This window comes from Anas platyrhynchos, chromosome 3 (genome assembly GCF_047663525.1).
Source record: "Anas platyrhynchos isolate ZD024472 breed Pekin duck chromosome 3, IASCAAS_PekinDuck_T2T, whole genome shotgun sequence".
Lineage (NCBI taxonomy): Eukaryota > Metazoa > Chordata > Aves > Anseriformes > Anatidae > Anas > Anas platyrhynchos.
In genome coordinates, this window is record NC_092589.1 from 4772685 (window position 1) to 4786525 (window position 13841).

Here is a 13841-nt window from a genome sequence, read left to right on the forward strand (position 1 = left end):
AGAAATATTTCTGAGGGCCTCTAAATAGAAGTACTCCCAACCTTCAGAAGTCTATTGCCTCCAAAGCCTAGTATTAAAAGTATTTTATGACTGACTTCCTGATGTTCGCTTGAGGCTTCTTTGAGCCCTGTCTTCTATGATAAGGTCCAACTCTGCAATATTTACTTGCCTGAGCCATCCCACTGACTTCAGTGGGATTACTTGTATAAGACACAATCTCAGCCTTTGGCTGTGGTTCTCTAACTTTTTGCATGTGTGCAGAATTTTCTGCTTGTGTGGCATTGCGCTGATGTCTGTACACATATTCAGAGGTCCACCCATATGAAGCAAGTTGCAGGGATTACAGCTGTAATCAGATGTGAAAACGTGGGTTTTTCACCAGCCCAAGCCGATGTAATTGCCACTCCTTCTATGACACGCATTATGCGAGCCAAGGAGTGAGAACAAGCAGATTAAAACCAAAAATTTACAAGAAGGCCTATAAATCTCCTACCCCATCACCTGGTTGCAAGCAGAACCTATTTCCAGTATTCTTGTAGAATTTCATCAAGCTGTACACAACCACTGCTCAAAACCAGCTCAAACCAACATTTGTGGGAGCACTCCAGGACTTAGATGCTTCATTAAGAGCACTGAGTTCTGAAGGACTTGCATGTTGTTAAAAACAGCTTGAAACATCCAAAGGAAAACACTGAAGAATGTTTGACCTAATTATCTGTCAAGTTCCATGTATTTCAAAGGAAGGTCCTAGGGACCTTTTCTTTAGGAAAAGGGATTAAAAAAATAAAAAATTAAGCTTCCTAATTTTATTCAGTTCATCAAACTCAGCCCACAGCTTGCTTTTCAGAGCAGAGAGCTGCAGCCCATTCTGCTCAGTCCTGTAAACTTCAGCTTTCACTGTTTCAGCGTAGGAGCAGCTTATTTTGCAGTGAGCATTCAGGCTCAGAGAGCTCTGTATTGCATGCAAGATTTTTTTTTTTTGGAGGGTCATTCCGAAGAAGCCCAGCTGCAAAGCAAAGCACCAGTTCTCCCCAGCTCCACGAAGCCTTACCGTGTACGTTATGGTTTCCTCAGTTTCCTGCGAGTGCACCGTAATGAGGATGAGCGCAGCCAAGAACATAGCTGTCAACATCATGAACCTGGAAAGAAAGAAAGAAAGAAAAAGAAAGAAAGCAAGCGCAGTCAGCCACCAGCCCCTGCAGCGCCGCTGTGCCAGCGGAGCCGGGACAGGTCCCTCGCTACCTGGCGCCGCCGCAGCCCGGTGGTGCCAGGGGGCGGCTCGGCAGCGCGGGCAGCCCGAGAAGGAGCCGGGCACGGCGGAGCAGCCGGCTCGAAACCCCGCGCCGAGGCTCCGGGAGACCGCCCGCGGGGCCCCGAGCAGGCAGCGGCGGCACCGGGCACCTGCCGGGCTCGGGGCCGCCCTGCCCCGCCGAGCCGAGCCGCGGGACAGGGGCAGGAGCAGGGGCAGCGCTTCGCTTGCAGCCCTCGAGCCCGCTCCTACCTGCGGCGGGGCCGGCGGCTGCTCCCGGCGGCGTTCCCGCGGCGGCTCCGGCCCCGTCCGTCCGCTGGCTCCGCTGCGCTGCCGGCGCCCGCTCCCCCCCCCGGGCCTTGGGCTAAATAGAAACGGGCCCGGCTCCTGCCGGAGCCCCGGGCGCCCCCTACCGGCCCCGCGGTGTCCGGAGCCCTGCTGCGGGGCGGGGCGGCCCGGGCGCACGGCCCCTCCGCCGCTCCCCGCCGCTCCTGAGGCGAGGCGGGGCAGGAGGCCCCTCACGCCGGGCACGGTCCCGGTCCCGGTCCCGGTCCCAGCCCCGGCCCGTGCCCTCAAGCAGCCCGGCCGCCGGCTTTCCACAACGCCTCGTGCGGGAGGTGGCTGCCATGTGCGGGCTGAGGGCTTCGACGCCTGGGGAGTGCTGAGGGCACGCTGAGGAGAAGCAGGGTGGGTGCAGGAGGCGCCTCGCCATCTGCGTGTTCTTAGAGTTAAGCCCAGCGTGGAGCGGAGGCCGCGCACAGAGGGAGCTTTCCTGGGTGGTTGTGAGGAGCTCAGGCTCGAGCGGGCCGCGCTGGGTGCTGATAAGAGCCGCTCCAGCAACAGAAGCCACCAACGCTCGCCCTGAATTTGGTAAATAAAATACACGAGGAGCCCCCTTGCTGAAGGACTGCTCCAGTGAGAGCAGGTAGAGATTTTACTGGAGGTGGGAAGGTTCCTCTGGAAACCAGTTTCCACAGAGGAAGCTTTGGAAGAGTTTTCAGTGTGGGCTCGTAACCCAAAGGAGTCAGAGGGCAGAAGGTAAATGCAAAAATCTGTCAAAGCCTGAGGGGTTCTGCCTAAGAGCAAACTGGTTCTTCAGTTATTTCTGGGCATGGTCACTTGTATGTGGAGAATACATATGTATTGTTACAACTGCGTATAAAATCAAAATGTTTCCATGAATCTTCTGGTGCAGGGAGAGGATGAGCTAACACCCATGGGGCTGACCAGAGTCATGTTGTGCAGCTGAATAACCCTCAAACATTAATGACATTGGTTGGCTTTAGGTTGACTACATTTTTAGGACATTTTGATGTGCTTTTGTATGCTGATGTTTTTAACTAGCTATCTTTTGACACCTACTCTCCTGCTCAAAGAAATGCTCCCTTTAATCCGCCCTTAGCCCGTGTATCATTTTTTAGCAATACAGGCTCAAAGTGTTAGATTGGCTCCAAATAAAATGACTCTTATTAGTGTAAACTACACTCATATTTATGACACGCCTCCAATTATGTGGTGAAAATTTGCTGTTTCATGCTAATAGAAAGCAGTACAGATATTCCTAGTGCTCAAAATAGTAATATCAATTGCTTGTCTCTGCTGGCAACAATGGTTACTTTTGGATGTACTGTCAAAATACCTGCCATGCCGAGAGACCTGAATTTAACTTGTTGGCTTCTGGATTAAGTCAACCTTTAAAAATGTTTGGTCTTAATCTACTACCTAGGGAGACATTGCCTGTGTTGCACTCTAGGAAAACTGAATCAGAGAACAACAGAAGCATGTATGAGCACTGGCTGAGCATACATCCTGCACTTGGCTTCAGACGGTGTTACACATTTGCTGAAATACCATACTCTGCCAAGGATAGTTCATGGTCCTTTAAATGGAGGTGGTAGACTCAGCTTGTGATTTTGTAGTTCAGATATTTCCTACTGAGGCAAGTGGAAATTTGCCTCATGAAGGATAACATGAGTTAGACCCTTGGAAATGTTGAGGAATGTGTGAGGTATCTGAGTGAGAATAGCTTCCTTACGTATCTACACGTCCGAAGATGTCTTTTATGAAGTGGTCAACCCACCCGTTGTGTCTTGCAGACCATGTAGCATGGCATTGCTGAGGCCAGCCCCTTGCAGCAGTTGCTGGTGGTGCTTCTGATCGAAGCAGCCCTGTGAGGCTGGCCCCTAATTGCTGCCTCTTGGCTCCTTCTGTAAATGGTGCACTCTATTCCCTATGGCTTTAGCGAACTTTGTCGCATCTCAGTTTTTGCTTCCTTTAAAAACTGCACTTTTCATACATTCTTGTTGTGTTTATGACTAAATGTTCACATTTTTTTTTTCTTCCTGGCAGGACATGTTGCCACCCCCTTTTGTCCTGAGAAACCTAAAGACAGGTAGGCTGAAGGAAGACTGTGTGTGGTCAAAATGTCACTGCAGTCCAGCTAATTCTGGCTGCTGGAACTGTCCCTGGGGGCAATAGACAGCTGCACATAATTTAGAGCAGGCTTAGATTGATACTAGAGGCTAGCCTGAAAATAAAGAAAACAAAATTGCAGTTTAATCTCTTCTACTCCCAGATCTGACCTCCTTTTCCTGTTTCAAGCATAGCTCACTAGAAAGAAAATCAAGCACAGTGAATTTAAGCAACTTGTATTTGTCAACTCAGGAGACTATCAGTGTCAATTTAAGATGATTTCTTTTCCTGAGAATGTCATATCAAGTAACACTGGAGTTGTCTAAACTAAGAGCTGGAATGGCGGAGATGTTATTTTCATGTCGGACTCATAGGAATTTTAGAACATAAATTATTTTGATAACATGGCAGGCTGCCTTTCTGCCACACTTCCTGCAAATGTCAGAATTTTTTCCACGTTTCGACTTGGAAATGACATAGTGTTGGTGAAGGATAAATTGTGAAGAATTACATGTCTGACTTCATTGCTGATTAAATATGACAAATGTTGAACTTTTATTTGAGGTAAGATTTTATGAACTGATTTATCTTCAAGGGAACTATTGTGAACACATTGCGTATGGCATAAGGTGTTACTTTAACATAAACTTAATTTGGAAGAAGAACCGTGTTAGCAAATTACTCACTTTTTAAAAGAAAGCTAACAGTAAGAACCTTTCTCTAACAGAAGAACATTTCTCATATTAGAGAAAATTCCTTCCCTGTAAATCTTACAGTTTGGAGAGGAGAAAACCACTGGAGCTGGATTAGAAAATCTAGTAGCCTCCAATTTAGGCCTTTATTTTGCTGAGGTTATCTCATCTGTGGGAGATGTTGCATGGTCTTTGTTGTGTCAAGGCCTTTGGCTAATTTAGACTAATGTGTGATTTCATTTATAGATGTCTACAAATTCTCTGAGGATATTAAAATGTAATATTGTTGCTATATATTTTTTTTAACTTTTACTGAAAGTCAAGTATGCAGTTTGTATGCAGTTTATCAGGCATGCAATTTGCTTTTCTTCTGCACTTTACAGAGATGTGATCGTATATTTCTGCTTCTGCAAACTCCAGCAGAAGTGTGAATGCTGGGAGAGGGTGATGTTGTGTTCTCATCAAAGTCCTTTGATAGTAAAAGAAAATGTGAGTGTGGGAGGGCGGGTGACTGAGAATGGAGCCCCTGCAGGAAGCTGTTCATCTTTTTCATTGGTCCAGCTGTGCAGCCACACCAAACTAGAAAATTAAGGGCTTGAGAAGTGTGATACAGCTGAAAGTAACACATGAAATGAGGTGTGATAGTGTGGAAGAAGGACGAGTGCATTTTACTTTCTGCGTCTGGTTCACCACCTCTTGTGTCTTACAAAATTAGTGTTTTTCATGCCTGTCAATCAGTCCTGTTGCTTCTTAGGTGTGGAGCTAATTTCAGGCTTCTCTTTGCAAACCGAGGTACTGTGGCTTACAGGTGCTTTCTCAGCATTGTCAGGGCACAACTTTGCAGCGCACCTTAACAAAATTAACTCGGAATTGTACAATGCCTATTTGTGCGGACAGGTTTACTTAATGTGGTAAGAATTTCAGGTGTCACAAATCCAGGCCTTAAATTGCACCGCTAATGCTGAGAAGATTTTATTTTGCTAAGCAATTTTATCTGGAATTGAACAGTCTTCCCACCTTTTGCATGTATGGGTACTTCTAATTTATTCAGTCGCATTCCTCTGTGTAGCAACTCTTTTCCATTGCTCTACCTAACAGGGATTTCTCTTCTCTTGTTCTTCTCTACTTTTCTTCATATCAGATAAGAGCAGCAGCGCTGGGAAGCATGTATTGATGTAGGTATGTGGCCTTTGTAACACTGGAGCCATCACTCCTTTCCTTTTTCTGGAAAACCAGCTTTGCTGCATACAGGAGTTCAAGTCTGACACTGGACTAGGTTTCAACCAGTTTGGATAAAGTGAGGGCTGCCTAGAAGCTTTTCACAGAACTATAATCCATCTGAGGAACAAACAGCCTTCTTGATATTCAAAATATTAGCTGGAATATATAGTATTCTTCTGATTAAACTATGTCAGTGCAGTTCCTTGCTCTGGCTAAGAGGCAAAACAGAAATGCCAGAATTCAGATCCAGTGTTACCCAGAATATCTTGGAGTCAGTTTCATATCTAGCTTTGGCTTCTCGTGAAGCTTTGTGCAAGTCATTTAATCTATTTCTTGGTATACTCTTGGTCTGTAAAATGGAGAAAATATGTGATGCTTGTGCAGGGAAATGGGGGGAATACATTCACTTATGTATCGAGGATTTCCAAAGACATTTAACCAATTTAGATACCCAGATCCCTTTCAAAGTCAGTGAAATCTGGATGCTTGTCTGTGAGGCTGATCTCAGGCCTGCTGTGGCACCTTGCCACTGCCTCAAAACGTGCACATTTCAGAGAGAAGGATGAGTGTGGATGAGTAAAAACTCTTCAGCACCTCAGTTCCCTCTGTGTAGGAAGTGCAGTTTGCCTTCCCCTGAGGGTAGGTGGCTCTTTTTGTCCTGTGCTCTTGTCCACGTTTGTGAAAGGTAAGTGTGAATTGCCTGGAATCAAATATACCTGTGTGACTAGCACAGCTTTCTAACAGGCAGGTCAGCTTCAGCAGATGGGATGTGTAAGCTCTTAGGATGCCCTAGTTTTAATTTTGCAGTCAGTATTTCTTTATAGCATTTAGCAGCAGATTTTCAGAAGGTATTTTGAGTGCTTCTGAGGTTTATGCCTTCAGTTAAGAGGACAGAGAGTGCTCCTGATTTCAGAATGTGCTTACACCTTCAAGGCGGATATGCGTAAAGGGAGCCCTTTTTGAAAACCTTAACCTAGTGCTTCCTGCAAAACCTCCTGGGCCAAGAATGGAGTGTGACAGTGTCCTGGGTTTTCAGCCCAACAAAAATGAGGCATCTCAGAAATGCTGCAGTGGAGGGGGACCTCAGAGGAACAGATTTGTGGGCAGAGCTCTGGCTAGTGACTGTTCTGCTTTTTAGAACCCATAAGCATCAGGATCAGCAGACATTTAAAAAAGAAATTTGGTTTCACAAGTATCTTCTGAACTCCGAGTTTGCTTTTCTTTCTTTTTCTCTTTTCAGAAAAAGTTATTAATACTAGAACAGGAGCAACATTTCTTATTAATTCTGTGGGGGGTGAACTTGGCAGGCAACCCGCCCAGTTGACCTGTTAATCATTCTGCAGAGACTCAGCTTTTCTGGTGAATATCTGCACAACAATGCTAAGGAATATATGTCAGAGCATTTTATTTCCTTTGAATGTTAAATTTACTTAGTGCTAGTCTGTGTGCTGCCACATGGAAAGCAGAAGAAAAATAACAGTAGGGATTTTCCTTTCCGTGAGATTATAAAGGGTTATCCTCTCACCCCTTTTTGCAGATACGTGCGGTTGGAAGGCATCAAAATTCTGGAAGAGGCTGGAAGATGATACAACCGAAAGCTGACACAGAAGAGTCGATATCCTTGCATGCTCCCAAACTGTTCTCAATGAGAGTTTCACCACATCAGGGAAGAGCTCAGCTCTGGGAGGGAGACGGAGGGAGCACTGCTGCTCTGAGTCCTTGAGGTATCCCTTTTAAGTGGCTGCAGAACAATACCGAGCATTTCCTCTGGGTAATAAACCAACACATAACTTGCAATATATACTCATTTTAAATTATATGTAACTTGGGGATTCTTTTTATTAATCGGTTCAAGTTCCCTTTCCCTGGAAGCCCAAAGCCCTGAGAAATTAGTTCCTGCTCATTCATGATTTACTGTGCTTTAGGGGCTATTAAAATTTGGAAGACTGCTAACACCAAAAGTGATAAAGGCCCCAAATAAACTGATCGATACAAAGAAAAACAAATACCCTTCTCTGCCCCTGTCCAGAGCAGCCTAGGGTTGTTCAGTTAACGTGCTTATGTCACTCAAGAAACCTCAGCACTCTGTTTTGCCAACAATAGGCTCAGTGTGTACGGGGCTGTGGGCCTCTTTGGCACCACAGCTGCAGGTCATAAATACAGTTCTGCAGATTAAAATATTAAAGTGCCCCTCTTTGGAGGCTGCAGAACAACGCCTGGGGTATTGCCCCCTGCCTCCGAGGCAGCCCGGCCGCTGCAGGGCTGTCAGGTGACCGCATGGAGCACACTCAAAGAGGTTCCCACATGTGGATTAGCTCTTCTCAGAAATGACATTCCTGCCATTTCCTGTGTTAGCCAGCGAGTGTTTTGTACGCCCAAGTTCCATTTCCTGCAGAAGGCTCCTTAAAGGTGGTTAAAGTGGTTCGCTGAACGTGAAATCGGCATGCCTAAGATGAAGTATAGGTACATGCTTTAAGGGAAGCACTGGTTACTCTGTGCGGAACGTTACAGCTGGAGCCCCAACCTGTCCTCTGGTCTTTCCCTGTGTTTGTAAAATAGTAACAAAGAAAAAGGGGCATTTGGAAAAAATTACTTGCATCATTGGAAAGGAGAGGGGGAAGGAATATACTTACGTGGGTCCTACTCAATGCATTGCTAGTACTTCCAGACTCCTTATTTATTACCTTTTGTCCCATTTTACGTAGAGGAGGTTTGCTTTCCAGCTCCCTTACACTTGGAAAAAAATGTGCCTCTCACTGTAATGTTTGACAGCACTTGAAACAGTGAACTGTGGTTGCAGAAATTTTCACTTCTAGAAGCAATGATTAGAATGTGTCAGAATTCTAGGCCTTGGTCCTTTATGCTCATGTTCATCCATCATTTTTCAAATGTGTATCTTTAAGCGAGAACAGGCTTTTATCATGTAAATTCATCCCCTGCAAAAGGAAAAACAAAAAACACAACAAACAAAACACTGGAGCAAGAAAAGCATAATTGATTGAGCCTGCCTGCGCTTTTCTCAAATCTAAGGAGAGCTTTTGGTTCATCATTTTGTCAGCAAATTGTGGCTGAGTTATTAATTATCTGTCTCAGTTATTAAGTACCTGGACTTTATAAATCTTTCAGGAAGGCATTTAATATACAAGTCTATGAATGTTGCTGGATCTCCACACTGGTGTCTTTACGTAAGCTGTGGATGCTAAGAAACTTGTCATCCTAATGATGAGGGAATTAAGCCTGTTAGAGTAGATTGCTTGATTGTAAAATAGCTTCTTTGGCACTTCTTAGTTGAGGAACAAGGGTCAGATTCTTTCCTTGTGCTTGAGACTCATCAAAACTCGTGTGGTCTGACTGCTGTGGGTTTATGGAGCCTGTTACCGTTCTGTCAGTAACTGTGCAGAATGGCTTTGGGGGACAGATTGAATAGTTGCTGCTACCTGGTAAATTCCTTGCTGCTTTAAAGGGGAGGGTGCAAAACCAGTGGAGGGGACTTTAGCCTTCAGATTGTGGCACTGCAGTTTATTAAGGAGGACATCTGCCTCTTCCTCACTAAAACTTAAGTCTGTTTCCAGGAAACTGTGGTAGTTATTGAACTTAGCACTAATTCAGAATCAGATCTCACCCTCTGTGGCATTAGGATGTAACTGGTGCGTGTGCATTTATAGCACAAAATCAGTGAAAACTGAGGGGTTTCAGAGTAACAGGCGATGTACCAACAGTCAATGTCCAAGTACTTGAGACTACTCTGCTGCTGTGTCCTAAGCTCTTCTACAGGGACATATCTTATTATAAAGAAGGCAGTTCTTTGTGTTTCATATCATCTGCTCATTTGGAAGGTCTGCAGAGATAACAGTTCTGCCTTTTTCAATAGTGGCTTTGTGAAGACAGCTAAATTTCATGAGTCGAACTATATGAAACTGAAAAATTGTGTAACAACAAGAAAAAAATCCTATGAGGGAAAACTTTCTAATGGTACCTGTAAGGAGAAGACTGTAAAAAATGGAACGTGTATGTACAGGTCATGTAACTCTGAAGTTGAATATAGCTGTTACTTAACAGCTCTTCTTCCTATAACTGCGGTTTGTCCTTTCTTTCTTGCCTTCCACCAAAGATTTTTCTTTTTTCTGCTTTAATTAGCAGGAAAATTTAAAAGAGGATATATATGTGTGTGTGTGTGTGTGTGTGTGTATTTCTCTGAAGGTAGATGGCCAAGAGGTTTTGCAACATTCCCTTAGAGCTAGTAATGTTTAAAAGTTAACAGTGACATAACATTCATTTTAGAACAAGTGTGTATAAAAAATGTGTATTACTTTGGGTGGGATTACTCCAGATTCTTGACAAGCTTCATCCAATTAACTTCAGTTTGCATCTCCAACACGGCTGTTATTATTTTTAAAAGCCTTCTATTATGCAGGAAATGTAGCTGTGATGTAGGCCTGAAGTCCAGCTGGCTTCTGATGTTTAAAAGTTGACCCCTGTGAGAAGGGTTTTAATTGCTAAAACACACTTCATTTGTTGTGTCAGGCACACTGAGCATAGGTAGGCAAAGTGGTAAGGATAATTTTTTATTTCTAGAACCAGAACAAATAATTACTTGGGGCAGATTGACAGTTTCTCGTTTTTAGGAGATACTTTGTAGTGTGCATTTTATGAAGGAGCTATTAAAATAGTTCTTTGGAGTCAGAAGACCTTCCTTCACTGCACTGCTGCCTTTTCAGACTGATTCCCTAGTGTCAGGCAAGGAATATCATGCAGATGTGAAAGAAAGTAGGATAGATTTATTTGCAGTAACGGCTATTAGGGAAAAGCTCCTTCATTTTCCAGGAGGAAAAGAAAATCAAACACACACTTCCTTCATTAAAAAAAAAAAAGAAGTTGTTTGTTTGTTTGCTTGCTTGCTGTTGTTTGGTTGGTTGGTTGATTTTTGCCATCTTGGGACCTGAATGAAATCTTTATTTCCAGTTGGCAATATGTTGCACAGCATACCTTTTGTAATGGAATGTGCAAGGGTTAATAATGTGAGTTTATTAACAGCAGTAATAAATTATTTTACAACTCTTAGAGATTCTCAGCAATTTCACTAACTTGAATTTAGAAGTAACTGAACAGTGTAAATGAATTATAAGACAATACTAAATAGAGATATTTGCTCACAAGTTAACTTGTAGCTCTTAAGCTATCAGTTGTTTACTGGTTTGGACCAATGAAGTGCTAAAAGCTAAATACTGTGAAATGTTAAACTTTGATGAAAGATATGAGGAAAGAAACTGTTTCTTTTGCCAACACTGTGGTCAACAGCAGTGCCCTGACCTGATTACTTAAGCTGATGTTTTTCCTAAATCTGTCATGAATCAGTAATTATCAAGTTTTGCAATACTCAATGATTCTCTTGTGAATAGCAAAAAGATTTGTTATTGTAGGTTGGTATTTTCTAAAAGAAGTGTTCAACTCTTGCATCTGCAAGCTCTATACAGTATGTTTTGCTTTTTGCCTGGAGAGCTGTGGAATGCCACAACAAATCTCCTGAAGAGTTTCACAAAAAGTGAGGAAAATTCAATATGGCCTAATCTGCAAGTGACCCTTCTGGTGTCTTTTAAAATGAACTTTCATGTCAGTGTGTTTTTCCATTCATGGTTGGAAGACAGCCAGTTCAAGTACTCAGTTGTAGGGCTTGACTTGTAGGGCTTGTAATAGGAAAAGGAACTTGTACAACGTATTATTGTTAGCAGGGTGTTTTCATCACATTTTAATATGGTACTTCCAGAAAAATTCCCCTTTTCTGTCGCACCAAGTGCTGCGCAGCAGTGTGAGGTGTGTTGTGGAAGGGATCAGAGGAGGGATTCGGTCCCTGAATGAGGCTGGAAATTCAATCCATGCTTCTCTTGAGTGTGGTGGCATAACTCTTAACAGCTGGCTTTGAAGCCCCAATAATCCTCGCAGCTCATGGCTGAGTTTTCTGAGGAATAAAGGACCAAAATTAGGGGAACTTCTCAGTTAACAGGAACAAGAGATGCAGTAACATGATATGTTGTTTGTTGAGTCACTTGAAAAGGATGGGATGGCAAAACCTCTGTGGGGCTTATTGAAAGGACGCTTTTGGTTTATTTCCATGCAGATCTGTGGTTAGAGCCCCGTGGAAATCAGACGTCACCTCAAGCTGTGTGTGGAGCTGCTGCCGTCCCCTGAAGCCTGTATAAGGAATGCAGCTGAGGATGAGGTAAGTGGGACTGCGCTCCTCTTGTGGGAGAGCTCCTGTGGTCTGACTGACAGCAGTCACTTGTTGGCTCAGGCTAGATGAGCCTTAAAGAGGAGAACATACAAGCAGGCAAATATACAGGCAAATCTTAAATGTCCTAAATGTTGGTTTGAGGGCATGGTCTGACACTGGTGGAGATTTATACAGATGACAGGGGACTTGATAGCAGAAAAAAGAAAATGAAAAAAAAAAAAAAAAAAAGAGGAAACTTGAACCAGCCAGTTCTTTGCTGGTGAAAATTGCTTAACATAGATTTGTGGTTTTAAGTAAACGTGCACATTAAAAGAATGCTGACCTTTAAAAACATGGTTTTCAATAAATTGTTATTGTTGCTTTTAAAGCATATGGACTTACAAGCAGCAGAAAAATACCATAAGCCTATGAGATAGGAAATGCACCATGGAAACAAACTGAACCCTGGCAAAATAAAGAGATGTTTCCTGAATGGTGCTCTCCATTAAAAAGTCAACTCAGCATAGTTCCTTCAGAAATCTGTGTATAAGGGTACTACATACTTCCTAAATCGCACTGCGCGATAAACTGGCGATTCAAATGACAAGCACTATGTTTTGCTCTAAAACAAGGAAGATTTTTGGAAGATTCTTGAGCCAAAGTTATATGTTGTGCATCCATTGCTTAGGAATGCAACAAAATTAATTTGAGCTAATGAAAAAGATCAAGAAATGTACAGCTGCCCTCTAGTGGTAAAATAGCAGCATGAGGTGTGTTTGTTCACAGTGGTGGAGAAGCCGAGTGTTTACTGGAAGGTGAACAAAAATGTGCAAATATTTTTAAAGGAATTCTGTAGTCACAGTTCAAATGTCAGACCAACAGTGGAGAAGATGGAACATTAGACAGTAGAGCAGAGGCATTGTGTTCTCTGGGGAGGAGGTCTTTCACAATTCTCATGCTATAGGATGAAAGAAGAGCTCCACAAACTTTATATCCAGAGCTTGTTCCAAAAATTCCCAATGTGTTAAAGAAGTTTGGATTTGGATATTTGCTTCAGCTCATTTTAGGAAGAGAGATATTCTCTGAAACTGGGATATAGCTTCATACTTGAACTTTCCCTTGTTTGGAATTGTTGAAATTGATGGCTTTGTCCTAGCTATTCTCTACTAGATGAAACAACTCTTTCCTGAATGCTGCATTGATCCTCTTCACCTCTAGTTTGCACAGAATTCTGCTCTGGTTCATGAAGTGAAGAAAATTGAGCCAAAACTGTGAATCCTCTGAACAGACTTACCTTACAAACAAAGGCAATGCTTTTTTGGGGAGTGCCAGCTTATTCTAACATAATATATGCAATTAAACTCATTTTCATCTTGTTTAAAATGGGCTAATAACTAACACTCCCCCATTTAAGTCAATTTACTTATTTAAAATTACATGAAAGAGAAAAGAATCAGAGAAAGTTATGTAAGTGTTGTAGCAAGCTGTTATGTACAAATGTTATGTCCTTTGTGAGGCTTCATTTGGTGCTTTGTCAAAGAAATTAACTTGCCCTGTCTGGATACAGTTATTTGGGAAAGTGTTTGAATTTCTGTAATCACTGCAAAGGTAGCTTTCCATGAAACAACTAGACCGGTTAGAAAAGATTAAACTTTTCTGTCCTGGTGTTGTATTTTCTGAAGCTGTTGCTGTGTGATCATCTTTGCTAAATGTGATTTCTGTTGCAATTCGGTTAAACAGAAAGTTGAGCAAGGTGAATTCAGGAAAAACATCTCAACCTGTCAAGATCAGGAATCCTAAATCCAATTATTTGTGTTAAGGTTCAGGTCCTGAATAGCAGACTGTTTCAGGTTCACAGAGAATACAGCGCAAGAGAATTTGGCAGTGGCTCCATTGTGCCAGTGTATTTTCTGAGATGACTGTGTGTGTGTATGTGTAAGAGTGAGACACAGAGAGAAGATCAGGAAAGGCTCTTGTGCAGAAGTTTCTTTGTATATATTAATATCAGTGCGGATAAAAGAAAAAGTAAAGAGAATATTGATTGCAAACAGTTTCAATC

At 42.9% G+C, this 13841-nt stretch overlaps 2 protein-coding genes across 5 annotated transcripts in view; one reads left to right on the top strand and one right to left on the bottom strand.

Moving 5' to 3' along the window:
• Nucleotides 1–1659, bottom strand: part of EFEMP1 (EGF containing fibulin extracellular matrix protein 1) — a 48934-nt gene extending 47275 nt beyond the window's left edge. The window contains exons 1-2 of the mRNA XM_027453261.3: nucleotides 1502–1659; nucleotides 1052–1139 (exon numbers count right to left, since the gene is read on the bottom strand). Of these exons, the coding sequence (XP_027309062.1) occupies nucleotides 1052–1135 (84 nt within the window). The 5' untranslated portion in view covers nucleotides 1136–1139; nucleotides 1502–1659. The remainder of the gene's footprint in view (nucleotides 1–1051; nucleotides 1140–1501) is intronic.
• Nucleotides 1–13841, top strand: part of CCDC85A (coiled-coil domain containing 85A) — a 185526-nt gene that overhangs the window by 9850 nt on the left and 161835 nt on the right. For 3 of the 4 annotated variants that reach the window (XM_072035093.1, XM_072035092.1, XM_038175790.2), the window contains exons 3-5: nucleotides 3599–3641; nucleotides 7112–7298; nucleotides 11690–11791. The gene's annotated coding sequence lies outside the window, so the exon portion shown is untranslated. Of the gene's footprint in view, nucleotides 1–1806; nucleotides 1937–3598; nucleotides 3642–7111; nucleotides 7299–11689; nucleotides 11792–13841 lie in introns of those variants that run through there. The other variant, XM_027453256.3, reaches the window with a different exon arrangement.